General features: G+C 39.6%; 1 protein-coding gene across 3 annotated transcripts in view; it reads right to left on the bottom strand.

The window, feature by feature from the left end:
• Positions 1–12,695, bottom strand: part of ERCC6 (ERCC excision repair 6, chromatin remodeling factor) — a 43,662-nt gene extending 30,967 nt beyond the window's left edge. The window contains exons 1-5 of one of the 3 annotated variants that reach the window (XM_069019601.1): positions 12,536–12,695; positions 11,296–11,729; positions 8,716–8,836; positions 6,294–6,402; positions 3,913–4,636 (exon numbers count right to left, since the gene is read on the bottom strand). In XM_069019601.1, the coding sequence (XP_068875702.1) occupies positions 3,913–4,636; positions 6,294–6,402; positions 8,716–8,836; positions 11,296–11,726 (1,385 nt within the window). In that variant the 5' untranslated portion in view covers positions 11,727–11,729; positions 12,536–12,695. Of the gene's footprint in view, positions 1–3,912; positions 4,637–6,293; positions 6,403–8,715; positions 8,837–11,295; positions 11,766–12,278; positions 12,370–12,535 lie in introns of those variants that run through there. The other 2 variants (XM_069019602.1, XM_069019600.1) reach the window with 2 other exon arrangements.
• Positions 12,696–14,742: the final 2,047 nt, after the last annotated feature.

A 14,742-nucleotide genomic window follows, 5' to 3' on the forward strand; every position in this document is an offset into this window, starting at 1 on the left:
ATGAAAACCAATTTAATTCAAACCAATTTTTTTTTTATTTGAATCAACTGCTTTGTATACTGACAGCCAAAACTTCCTGCACTCAACTGCCAGGATATCACTTGAGAGACATGAAAAGAAGCAGCTTTCCTAGCCTTGCCTCTGTGCACTTGACAGTAATAGAAGTCAAATGCTGTACTCCACAAACGATACAGAATACACAAGAAAACATAGATATGGCACTGATCTCCCATAAGGACATGTAATTCCTTCCTTGAAGCAGCAGGCAGATACATACTGATAACTGGTATGGGGAGAGTGTCCCTAAGACTGCTAAGGTTTATTTTGACTCCAAGCTCTTACCTTATACTGACACCTTACTGATGTCAATAGTGCAATATAATAACTACATATAAGCAGAAAAAATTACTTTATACTTATGCTTGGCATTTTAAGACATGCAAAGGAAAACTTTAAGTACTAGAAATGAAGTCTTGATAATCTGCAGTTTCCACATCTACAAAACTTGAGAATAATACACGAAAAACACATAGCAGTTTTCTTGTTGAGAAAAAAAAACAAGCAAAAAAGGGTTTTTTTCCTACACACTTAAAATGCACTCAAAGTTACTTTTGTTTTGTGATTCTATGTAAAAGAAGTTGAAAAACAGGTCCATTTTCACCCTTTCCATAGTCTTCAAAGAAATTGACTCTGCCATGACCTGATGTGCTGGTTTTGGGTGGAGTAGAGCTAATTTCCTTCACAGTGGCTGGTATGGGGCTGTGTTTTGGACTTGTGCTGCACACAGGGCTGATAATACAGAGATGTGTTGTCATTGCTGAGCAGGGCTTACACAGAGCCAAGGCCTTTTAGTGCTGCCACACTGGTCAGGAGGCTGGGGGGGCACGGGAGGCTGGGGGGAGACACAACCAGGACAGGTGACCCCAACTGACCAAAGGGATATTCCAGAGCAGATGGCATCATGCTCAGTACATAAAGGGGGGGAACAAGGAGGAAGGGGGGAACATTTCTAGTGATGGAGTTTGTCTTCCCAAGACACCGTTAGCTGAGATGGGGCTCTGCTCTCCTGGGGATGGCTGAACACCAACCAGCCTGCCCATGGGAAGCCATGAATTAATTCCTTGGTTTGATTTGCTTGCACATGTGGCTTTTATCTTCCCTATTATACTGCCTTTATCTCAGTCGATGAGTTTTCCAGCTTTTACCCTTCTAATCTCTCCTGGTGGTGGAGTGAGTGAGTGGCTGTGTGGGGCCTGGCTGCTGGCTGGGGTTAAACCACAACACCTGAGCATTCCACTGGACAAGAGAGAACAGGTTTAGATCCCACCAGCTCCCATTCTGAACACTTCTAGATGAAGATGGTCACTATTGAGTATGACAAAATAAGACATTGATAACATACCTGTTGATGGGGATCAAGTCTCTGAGACATTCCAGTACCATCCTAGAGACTGATTACCTAAGCCCCCGGGTTCAGCTGGTAATAGCCAGTATGATGCACAGCTGGGAATGACAATACACTAATTTTCACTGAATATTTAAATTACCTTATAGGTGTATGACAGTTTCCTGCTTATTTACCTTACTCTCCATAACCCTGATGTTCCTTGGTACTGTTCACTATTCCAGCAAGCTATGATTCACCTTAGACATTGACCTTTTAGAACAGAAGATTTTTTTCATCTGGATGTCTACACAGCAACATGGCTCCAGTAACAGTAACTAGAGAAAGGCAAGACCCATGCAAGGGAAAAAACCTGAAATTCCTGATAGCCTAAGCTGAATTCTGCATAGCTAAATTTTACTTTTTCATGTTCCACTGACCACACCTTGCTTTGACTGACTAGGCCAACCTCTGGAAGTAGCCTTTAGAAGGACAGGGAAGAGTCAGCTACTCTCCTGCCTGACACTTCCTACAGACAACAGCTCCTGTTCTGACAAGTCTCTTGTTCTAGAGATGCTCTGCAGTCGTGCAGTTAGCTAATTAGCATGCTTTAACAACATCAATGTAGTTTCCCCTTGACACAGACCAATCTCTTGAAGTCCCATCGCTGAAAAGTTTTAATGTTAAGGAAACTCATTTTGAATCTCTAAGAGTGTAGCACTGAATTCATTGCCAAGCACAAGACTAGATGTTCAGAAGAATAAAGTAATCCTGAAGGATTTTCCTCTGCCTCTCTCACGGGTAAAATATACTATAATCTCACCCATTCATTTGCATTCAAAAGTAAAACTGACATGAAACAAGATATAAATGTAAGCAAATGACAGCACTTCTACAGCATTCTTAATATGTTTCTTAATTCACTACATTTTATTTTCTCATGGCATTTCCCATAATGAGGATTACCTGGGGGTGTCAGCATAAAAACATCAATGTGGACAGCTGCAGCTTAACAGCCACAATAACTGTAGCTATGAAATTTTTAAGAGATGTAGTGTTTTGGTAGCAATTACAGTTATTGATATTTCTAAAATTCATTTAGGCTTTTATTGTAACTTCAGTAACCAAAAGAAATGTAGTCTATGATATGACTTTGCTAAGGATAAATTGTCACAATCTTAACGTTATTAAAAAACGTTTTTGAATGAATTTAAACTGTGAGTCATATTAAAACTTTCAATCAAAATAAATTACTCTTGATGAAAACACTGAATTAAAAATGATTTAATATTGGTCTACTTTAAATGTGAAGAATACAGTTTTATTCAATGAAACAGTAAATATTTTACCGATTAAGAACAATTAATTTCTGTTAATGCATCCAATAGAAAACATATTTCTTTTTGACCCTTTAGACATTGTTCAGATTAGCCTCTTGCTGAAATTTCTATTCAAGAGCAATAAACTATGCTTTAATTTTGAAAAGCAACATCCTGGGATTGCAAACCTATTGCCTTAGATCAGTTCCTGATCTGCCTTTGTAACCTGGGATAGGAAAGTGAAGTTGGGTTCTTCCTATGTGAGCTTTTCCACAGCTGAGGGCACTTCTGCCACCTCTTCCTCCACAGCAACTCAGGCTTTCACCACAGGAGAGATGGTGGTTATACCTCTACTTCTTGGTTCCTTCTCTGACACAGCATCACTTAAATCCGTAAGATTTTATATTTCCAGAGAAGTGTAAAATTTGAGCCTCCCAAGCATTAATCAAGTTCCTATGCTAGGGTTTACCTCTACATCAATCACCCTTCACTGACAGTCCGAATATGTATTCTTCCTTTCACTCTAGAGAAGTGTTTTCAAGTTCCATTATTTTCTAGAGGACTACATAACTTCCTGAAGGATATTCAGTAAAGGTAACTAATTAAAAGTACACATGCCATCAACAAGCTGAAGTTTATTATATGAAGCTCAACCCCTATACTAGAAAAGGCACAACATGCCAGTGGTTAGAGAACAATTACAACAATACAACCATTTTAATGACCTTGATCTTTTGACTGCTAGTATGTGCAGAATTCTCATAACTTCACAAGCTTGTCCAGAAAGCATTTTAACAGCCTAACAAATTGCATGTCATTTCATTGCTCCTTCAAAATGTTTCCCAATGAGTTTTGAAAAATGGAAACACTGCTCAGTCTTATTGTTAGGAGCTCAAAAACTATGCTAGCAGGAGAGAAAACATCTCAACAGCACACTGTAGCTGCAGAGATCACCAATACAAAGGTTATACAAATTTCATAAATCACAAATTAGCACAGTGATACACAAATAAGGACCTGTAACTACCAGAAAAATTTAACAGCAAAGTTCTTCTAATTAGGCTCCATATCTGAATCCTTCTGGAATCCTTGTGACTGCCTCATTTCCCTTAGTTCAATACACTCCCTAGCAGTCTATAATAGACATTTTCCCTTGCATTTTCAACATACTAATTTGTTAGCAATACTAAAAAAATGTCTAGGACTAACCTTAGTCTCTGTTTATAATAGTCCACATCTCCATCATCTCTCCATCGTCTCATTTTGTGCTTCCCTGGTGTATGCTCTTCTTCTTCAGAGCTTGGAACGAAGTCAGCATCATTTTCAGCTTCTTTAAAACTCTTCTTTACCAAATGTTTTCTTTTTCTTGATAAATTCTTAAGTTCATAATCAGAATCACTCTCAGCAAGAGAAGACGCCTGTTCTTCTTCCTCTTCTGCTGCTTCTGGATCAAAGATCTCCTCATCAGGAACACAGTCAGACTCCCCACTATCATCCTCTCGTTCATGCCTGAATTTCTTGGTCTCAGGATACTTTTCCTTTGGAATCCTGGCCTTTGAATGAATCTGAAGGGCATGCTTCTGAAGCTCTCTCAAATGTTTTTTTAAGCGTTTATCTGTTTTGGAGAGGGCTTTACCACTTTTTTCCTTTGTAGCAGCTGCAGGAGCCACACACTCAACATCTTTGGCTTGTGCTTTCTTCTTTGCTCCTTTGCGACGGGATAACTTCTTTCTTTCAGATGACAGCTTAGCTTGGTCTGCTAAGTACTTCTCAAAATCAGATGCTTCATTTAGTCTTAACTGTCGTGCCTTCCTCTCTGGCTTCTGAGGTATTTTAGTTCCAAATGGAGTCATCTGACCAGTTCGAATGAGCTCTGCCCACTCTGTTTCCTGAGCAGGCATAAGCATACTGCCAAGAGATGATGGACCAGGTTCTGCAACAAAGTCAAAACATAGAGCATGCCTTTAACATCTTCTGTATAACTAAAACACAGGAACAAGGGTGTTAGACACACTGCCAAAATGCAAATACTTCTGATACAACACACAGCAGCAAGAACTACCATAAAATTACAGCTCCAAATGATACACTAACTCTAATGTATCACCTGTGCTGTCAATTCCACCCATGTCACCATGTTCTGTCCAAGAAACCACTGTGTTCCCACCTCCAGAAACACTGCCCATTTCAATTTTATTATTGATTTTTCAGTCCTACTCATAAGCTTGAAATCTGACATTTTGATTACCACAACAGAACAGACACAAATCTCACAAAACACAGACTGTCCTACCATATGCTTCAAAAAAACCCAACAAAAAACCAACAAACAATAAAACCAAACCAAAAAACCCAACACCTGTCTTCCTAGACCATGATACTAATATTAGGATTATGACTTCTAAAGTCAGACTGGCTGCACAGCACTCTGCCATAAAAGAGCACTTTTCAGTGCACTTAGTTACTATACACAAACTGTAATGGGTGTTTGAAACCAAAGAGAAAGAAAAGCTCTTGAATTGAAGAAGCTGAAGGGGAATTCTGGCCTGAAATCTATTATTAAGCTCCAAATTTTCAAAACAAGTCTATTAGAATTGCCAAGCACAGCTTTAAATGCCCCATTTTAAAGCACTGTATCTATCATATGTTTAATGAGCAACAACAGTGAAACCCCTCCACCTCCAGCCCCTACTACTGGAACTGCTCCACTTCTTATGTTGGGCTCCACTCCTTGGTTACATTTCAACACACTGTGTGCCTGAGTTTTGCTGCATGAACCCATTCAAAGCAAAAGGATTTAAGATGCTTTTTTACTGAGAAAAGTTAACTGAGGCTTTGACTCCTTTAAGTTTTGTTTAATCAGGAGAGCAGCATAAGCTTTGTGAAGTGGGAATCTACTCCAGCCAAACGTGCAAGGCACAAACAGCACAAAGAGTTTTTTCACCTCTGCAAACAACAATAAAAGCCAAAGGTGATGCACAGACACCAATGGGACCCAAACTTGCCCTGCAGAATACTGTGGGTTACTGACTGTGACCAAGCTTAGTTTACAGAGAGCAGAGAGAAAGAACACCTAGTTAAACACTGAGGTAACACATATCCTGCTCTGGAAGAAACCTTATGTTTAATTTTAAAAATCACACTGCAGCCTGAAAAGAAGAAGCACTTCCCCATTCCATTTCTAGTGATACTTCCCAACAGTAAGAAAAAACAATTTTGTTAATGCTGATTGATAGCATCTAGCATATAAAATGTAATTCAATCATGATGCTAGTCATCTTTATCAAATTAGCTGTGAAAAAAATGTTAGGATTTCCAATTTATTAAGCCCAATACTCTAATGTGCCTCAGCCATCCCTACTCAGCTGAACATAGATTAACATCCATTTTTTAAAACTTCCCACATGAATATACCAAGATTTGCAAATCTGCAGGTGTACAGAATAAGTGCTCCTAACTCTCTCTTTGAAAGTCAACCACTGAAATTTATTTCCTTACTGGCAAAAATCTTACAAAATAGCCTCAAACAAACAAAAAAAAAGGCATTACATAAAAGTAGAACAGAACTTTCAGCCTTCTTCTATACATACCTTCATCTCCCTCATATTCAATTTCATTTGCTTCATCAGCAAACTCTGCTAAACCAAGTATTCCTTGGAGACGTTTTTGTTTTGCTTTTATCTTCTTCAGCTGTTGCTCCTTCAACAATAATTAGATAAGTAATTTCAATTTTAATCTGGTTTATAAACTTGCTAACCTTTTAAACAACACTTAAATCAATGTATTTGCAGTATTTTCAACCAGAATCTCATATTGAAATGTTACAGTATCACACTTGAAACAAAAAGAAGTGCAAAAGAAGTGTCACCACAATACCTGTATGGCTCCAACCCACAGGAGACACAAGATTTTGGGTGTATGATTATCTCACCATATGTGTATAGTAAGATCAGACTGTTTACACACACAAAATTCATGTGCATGCTGCATTTTTATGTACATTTCTTAAGGTCATTTTATGAATGTGTTGATTCTAGGAAGCCCATCAAAGCAGATTGCTAAGATGTACAGAGAACACCAACAGATTTCTTCATGACTGCGAGACTGGGTTCATGATTACTAAGCCACAAATAACAGCTCTAAGATTTACTAAGATTTATTTATCATCCCAGATGTTTTGGAATGTTTTGTTACAATGAAACTGAAATTGTAAATGAGTCCAACATCCTGACAGGTGTTGGTACACGGTCAGGGCTAATTTAACAGCAAAAAATAAGAAGTGAAATGACTTCAAAAGATCAATGTTACAGACGATGTAAGAAGTTTACTACTGCTAAGAAAAGAATTCTTAGCTAATAATTCTTCTGTTACATCTTTTATCTGACTGTAATATTCTCAACAGTGCATCTACTTGTGATGTTATGATTCCTAGGTGTTGCTAATTTTCATTTGTGAAACAAAACATTCCAACCAGTAAAATAAAGACTCAGACAATGTAACCTTCCACATTTGTAACTCTATGCTTTGGAAGTATTTCCTTACCTAGAGAGGCACATGCTTCAGTAAAAATCAAGTCCATTACAAAATGAGCAATTTTTTTTTCTTTTTGATGAAGGACAGTTCACTATCTTGCCCATGCCTTCACATAGCACTTTTCAAAACACAAAGAGCAAATGTATTCATGTATGGTACAATATAATATCTCTTGTGTATGCATGACTATCCTTGCTACCAGAGTACTTTGTATCATAAAACATGCCCTGTATGTCAGCTCTAAGGAAACAGTTGTCTTGTACCAGTCATTAGTTTCCCATTTGTCTCAATAACAGAAGAATTCAGTCATCTTTAGCAATTTTCTTTAAGTACTACAAAAGGAAGAGTACTAAAAAGCACTTTCCATGCAACAAGTAGCTCAAGACCAGATTTAAATACACTGCCTGCCTCCAAAACACTCTTCAAGTTATTAGGACACTGGCTTACAGTTTTCAAAAGGAGATTTTTTTTCTTTTACTTCAAAGATGGTTAACAACAAACTTGCAAGGAGGTCTGAACTTCCCCTGCAAATAACATGTGTAAATTTCTTCAAGCAATATGAAAACATGCAGAATAGTAATCATTCTTTAATGGTAACTCTAGTTTAATGCATTCCTTCCTATAACTTCCAGCTACGTTTTTCTAGTCCTTTGCCACTGCTCAGTACTGTCCCCACCACCCTCTTAACAGGCTAACTTATGAGTACAGTGTTATCCAAGTTGCTGAAATTATCAAGGTTAAAAAACTACAAGTGAATGAGTCAGTGGCAAATGACCTAAGACTGAGCTGTCTGAGGGCAAAGGACAGTAAGTTTCACAGTCAGGTTTATAATTAGAGGAAGTATTAGGGTGAACTTTCAGCAGACAGTGAGATGATCAAAGGTGCTGCATTCCTGAGTAGCAGAAATTTCTCTTTTCTGAAATCTCTTCCTACTCACAGCTGTAGAGGTCCATTGCCTACACTACCCTGATGCCAGCTAGACTGATTGCTCTACAGCTCCCTAAACTCACTAATATGGCAGAAAAAAGCTGCAGCAGTTTCTGACAAAACAATGAGTTAAAGAGGCTCACAGAAGGAAACTGTATTGGGAAGATACAGATAATCAAAGAGGATTAAGGAAAAGAACACAGGGAAGGAACACCATGAGAGCTGAGATTTAGTTAAACTACTGAATCATGCCCTAACAAGGCTTTGTTAATTCTTCAAACACTACTTGGAGGGTTTCAATTAAATCCATGCAAATCAATCTTCTGAGCAGGTCCTAAAACTTTAGTTTTACATCTTGTTCCAAACCTTAGAATAAAAAAAAATTCAGCACGTTAAATTCTTTAAATTAGCATGAAACCATTTCAAAGGAAAGGAACAGCAATTCTAGACTGACTCCGAACAATATAATTAAGAATTATATCACAAAAGCCAAACCTTAAGACAAAGCACAAACTAAGTATTATAAAGAGGAAATTACTGTAATTCAATTACCTTGTTATATTTTTGCCGTTTTACTGAATCTAGTTTTCTGTTAATATTTTTGTTGTCAGCAGCTTGAGGTGAAAGTTCCTCAATAATTTTATTTATGTGTCTCAGAGATGTTGTACATGATCTGAAAAAACAGTAAGATTGCAATGAACTGGTAAATTCCAGAAAGAAAAATAGCACATTCACAATTCAGACAATTTAGAAATTCCAGGAGATTTAAGGTAAGACTTAAAAAGCTCTAAAGGTAAGTTTCTGAATAAGCATATTATATTTAAACAACATTGGAAATACTAAACACTTTAAAAAGTTGTACATTATAAAATATTTAACTAAATTTTGCTAATACTAACATTCCAGAAGAAAGTAAACTGAACAACCACTGTAATATTTAGTACTCAAAACTTACAAGTCTGATGATGCCAAGCAAGAGTGGTTGTTTTCATTATTCAAGGTAAACAAAACATGAAACAAAAATATAAATGGGAAATCCCATGATTTCATTTGCTAAAATGTTTCTAATGGTTTGATGCCAAAATATAAGGAAACCTGTATCTTTTACCTTTTACAAAAAAGTAGATTACAAGATAAAAATGGAACTTCATGAGACAGACTAGCTCAAAGAATTAAAAGCACATCAACATTAAACTTCCCTTACTCACACACTACCATTTTTCATGTTTCCATTTACAATATGAAATTCAAGAACCACTAGCTAAAACCTAATATCATGTTTCTGCTGTTGAATTCATTTGCAAGGAAGAAGGAACTGCCCGACCATCAGGAGCAACAAACTTAGGTTTGTTAATTCACATATCAAAATATTTCATAAGGATGTACAAATTAGAATCTCAAAGCATTATGAAAAAAGTCAAAGAGAACTGTTCACAACACCTGCAAAGCAGCCATTATTCTCCCCAGTTGCAAGGAGAAGCACTAAGGAAGTCTCCTCAGTTGTCAGGGAGGAAATTGTTGGGCCACACTTACCTCCAGCTCTAATGTGGATTCTACCACTGTATCCTTCCTAGGAGACATATTCTACCAGCTCCCCAGCAATCACTGCCATCTTCTCCACTCTCTTTCAACATTTTTGAACCATTCCATCCCATTTCTCACTCTCCAGTCATGCTGCTTTGCAGTACACCCACATCCTCCTGCACATCTCCTTATTTTGGCCCTTGCCTCCTTGGCCCTCTTGACAGTATCTTCTTTCACAAAACTTTAATTAACAGGACTTTGGGATTTGAACAGGATTTAACTTCAAACATTTTCATTCTCCTTCTTCTGCTTAAATTTGTGGGTATATTATAGAATGATGCAGCTTCTACTATGAACTCTGTGCCAACTACTCAAAAAACACTTATTGCCTGATTTTTTCTCTAATCATGCATTCACTGTGCTACAGGATTTTAACCAATTCTATCACCCTTTACTCATGTCTAAGTTTTGTTAGTCCCTCTGCTCAAAGTCAGCTATACCTGTTAATTTTCTCAAAAATCAACTTTCAGATTGTCACATTACATCTTATGCAAACAAGGTTCTCCAAACCTGCATAAACTATTTGCATTCTCTCTTGTAAATCTTATTTTACGACTTGAAATGAAAGGTGAAAATAGAGGGGTAAGAAAAATCATAGGATGCTTCTGGAAGAAAAATGGGAAAACATAAACTAATTAACAGTGCTGTGCACCACATAATCTAACTGTAATGGTTATGCTGCTCCATTCTTCCTCTCAATACCATCTTACTCACTATGTTCTTCTGCTCCATAACACCTGAAATTAAATGTCAGTGTTGCAAATTTATTTAATTTCACACCCAAACTGGAAAATTAATGAAGTGCATAACATTAAGCATAAGAGAGCTGTGTGAGCTCACACAGGTAACTGAGGCCTACAGCACTCCTGAGCACTGAAAAAACACCATTAATGCAATACAGTGAAACATACCCAGGTAGAATAATTTACCTGCAATAGTCCACACATTAACTCTACAATGAAACTAGAAACAGAAAGGGAGATAAAATTTAAAAGATTAGTAGCTCCTATTCCTCAAAGTCTTCTACTATCAATAGTATTGATGTTACTTAAGCATTTGATTCTTTTAAGGTGCCATTAAGTACTTCCTACAAACACTTGTGACAAGGGTGTTATGGTTGCAGGACATTCGTGAGACGGAGTCATCCAAGTTACAGAAGGAACATAACCCGAAGCAGGTAACTCCATCAAACATACAGAATTGAGGAAGTGACACTTTTTCTGACTAACTTTGAATAAGAGAGTATAATGCCATTCTCCACTGCCCAGAAAACAGATGCATCTTGGTGAGGTAGGAGACACAGCAGAAAAAGGAGATGCACTCTGTCACCTTGATGCATGACTAGAATAGTCAAATAAGAGCAATGAAGCACTGTCTGATGTGAAAAATATTTTCTTCATTTTTAAAAGGTGAGTGACTCCAAAGAGTACATATGATCTAGTGCTTTCAAAACCTCTTTTCCTCTTTCAGATTTTAAAAACATGAGATACCAAGTCTCACTATATCATCAGTAGCAGAAAGGAACAGTAAGAAAAAAAACCAATTTACCTTAAATCCTCCAGTACTGACTCATATTCTTTTGATGCATTAGCTATTTTTGCTGCTTTAGTTGCTTCATTAATTGCATTATCTACTTGCTGAAGAACTCCTTGCTCCAACACATCCTGGTCATAAACATCAACTCCTAAATCTTTGAGCTCAGCAGCATGTGCACTACATGAGACAGACTGAATCTGCTGCCTGTTGATCTGTAAAAGGGGATGTCCTCTTCTGGGCATCTCCAAAGGAACAGCCATGGAAGTGGAAGCCTGGCTGTCAGAGTGGGGAATTCCGATACTATTACCCGCACCATTGTCACAAATGCCATTTTCCTGCTCAATTCCCAATTCCTCATCATTATACAGGCAATTATTGCTTGAAGTAGTGGCAGACTCTTGTTCTTGGATACTGTCTGGCAGATGACTCTTGTCTGTTGGCATCCTCTGCTCAAAGGGAACAAAGAAGAAGCACATTATCATAAGAACATTCACACATAGAAAGCTCCTCACGAAGACCGTGACCCCCCAAAAAGTAAGCAAACCAATAAGCATGTTGATGATAAATTCTTGTTTCAAAACACCTGGTAGTCTACTTCTCCATGAGTCCTCCCTGCAGAGGCATCTCCACACCAACTTCCACAATCAAAAGAGTAGCCAAAACCTCTCAGAGACAACTATGTTTAACCCTCCAATGTCTTTCCGACGTTGATATAAAGACAAATAAGACAACATGTAAAAATTACTCTCCTTGCCAGATAGTGAACTCAGTCTTGTGTGTCAATGCTCATGGTCCAGAAGACTGTGACATAACAAAAAACATACGCAACTTAACATATCCAAACCCCAAAAACACAACTTTTTGAAACAAGTTAAGGCTTGCCATTGAAAGCACTAATGAGTGTAGTTAGCCGTAAGCTTTAGTTTGACGATTTAGCTTTAAAGTGGAGAATAAAGCATCTTAGTTCTCAGAAAATTAATGCTGGACTAACTTACTGAGGCAAGCCTGGAGCTGGTATGGTTCAGCAACCTCTCCTAGCATGGCAGCCTCAGCAGATCAGCATGGCTCTCAGTCCCACCTCACAGTTTTCTCCCATCCGCTCGGAACACGCCCGCACCTGCTCGGTCCCGCACTCAGGCAATAGATACCACACGTACCACACCACGCCCGGCCCGCCCCCTGCGAGGAACCGCGGGGCCCTTTGCTCCGCCTGCACCAAGCGGTGCCGGGGCAGAGCGGGTGCTTCACCCACCTCTGTGTGCGAGCGGGCGCTGGGCTGGCACGGGGCCGCCGGCCCGAGGCTGTCTCCGCCGCGGCGGGCGGCAAGGCCCGGCTGGGAAGGGCCCGCGCGGGGCTCCGGGAGGTGCCGGCTCCCGGCGGGCAGTGCCCGAGCCGCGGCCCCGCAGCGCAGCGGGAGCGGCAGCGCCGGGCCGCACTGCTCCGGCCGGCACGGCTCCGGCACTGCGCCTGCGCGGGCCCGCGCCGTGCCGTCACTTCCGCAGCGGCGGCGCTGTGCGGCCCGCCCGGCCGGGCGCTGTGCTGCGGGCGGGGCCCGAGCGCGCGGCCTGCCTGCTCCGCGGGTACCGCCGCTGCCGCCGGTACCGCAGCTGCCGCCGCCTGCCTGCCCGTCCTGCCGCCTCCCCCTGTCAGCCGTGGAACTCCCGCATCCAGCTCCCCCACCTGTGGGCAGCAGAACCGAATTTATTGCCTGCCAGACTTGGGCCAACTGCGAGAGCATAAATGTATAGCAGAATACATAGATATTAATGAATAATTCCCAGAAGTGTTGATGGCTTTTTACCGGCTTTATTCTGAACTACAATTTCAGGTCCTTGAATGAAAGATGTTCCTTTTTTCCATTAACTTGTTCCTGCCTTGTAATGTCTACAAGCCTCAGGAAAACAGAATGGGTTCTCTAATATTTCTAAGACCAAGACCCAAAAGGTCATCAGAGGTCATCAGGCAAATAAAGCAGTGCTATGTTGATAAACTCGTTTGTTTCCTTTGCTCTGAAATACATTATTACTGCAAATATCCTTAATATTTAGAGACTACAATGAGGAAGCTTTTTAAAATCTTCATTGCCATGTTCTAAGTAGAAGGAATGATGTTTTGTAACCGCAGAAGCAATTTAAATGTGAAGCGCAAAGTCTTTCAGCGGACTGAGAAAGGCAGCAACCAGGACAGAGCAACACCAAGCTGTTGTCAAAACTAAACGATGGTGTGGAGGGGTAGGCTCCGTTTTCCAGAAACTGGTTAATGAGGGTCAAAAGATAAGTTGTCCTGGAAGCAGAAATAAAGAGCTTTGCATTATTTGCTGGGAGAGAAGTCTACAAATGACAGGCTGCTTCTTTCCTAAGCTCAGGCAGAAATTGAAGATTTTCCTACATTTCCTACAGACTTCTATGGGTTAAGAGATCACTAATGTGAGAGATGGTCACTACTAAGATTGGAAGAAGACGTTAAATATTATTGCTTCAAAGCAGGTACTTGCAAAACAAAACAGTTACACTGTATTCTGACTGTGACTCCAAAGATCCCAGGTAGAGCTTGCTGATAAAGATCCATATTGTGCTCTGTATATAAGGGCATACATACATGGGACTGAAGATGGTCTTTCTGGGAGTGTTTGAAACCATAATACAAGAATGTGGGAGTTCCCTTTGGAGACTTATCAATGACATCTGTCTGTGAAGCACCACAGAGCAAGTTCTACAAATAGTCTGGGCAAACTGGGCCAGGCTCACAGCTCGTGTGAATGGAGGCTGTTTGACTGAAGTCTGCTGAACCAGATCCTCCAGCAGCTGAAAATCCATATGGCTCCATTAAAGTCATAGCAGGGAAAGATCCCTAAGGCCTTTAAAGCTTGTTCAGTGGTGGCCTGTCCTTGATACATTTGCAGCATTATGCCTTTCTTTAACTCTTCAACCTCGACACACAGTTTTACTTAAGCAGGGGTGATCTTTTGTTTCTCTCTGTTCTCAGCCTCACCTATTGCCTGGAATGGTGCATTACAAAGGTTGTAAAAGTACAAAATCTGTATTATAAAACAGAATGTCTTTGAAATTATATTTTCAGTGCAGTCATTTTCACACAGAAAATTAACTTCTAATGAACCAAAAAATTCAGTTCTGGTTTCAGCTATATATGCATATGGCCTCTGATATTTTCATGTAGCATGTATGCAGGCATGTTTTACTTAAGCATTTAATTGCATTTATGTTAATTTTGTTTTTCTTTATTTTTCTACATGTAGATAGCTGGTTGCTGCAGTGCAGCTACTCTGCTAAACCATTGGCAGTGTGGTTTTGTGGGCAGGACAAGTTCTGCTAGTTTGATCAGTTTCTTTTAATGTTGCAACATAACCACAGTCTTCACCGCCCTTGTATGCAAAGAATAGTGATAAAAATTCTTACTGGAGCTGGTTCTGGCAAGTTTTGATATGCAGATATTATGCTC

Source organism: Aphelocoma coerulescens, chromosome 6 (assembly GCF_041296385.1).
Source record: "Aphelocoma coerulescens isolate FSJ_1873_10779 chromosome 6, UR_Acoe_1.0, whole genome shotgun sequence".
Classification (NCBI taxonomy): Eukaryota; Metazoa; Chordata; class Aves; order Passeriformes; family Corvidae; genus Aphelocoma; species Aphelocoma coerulescens.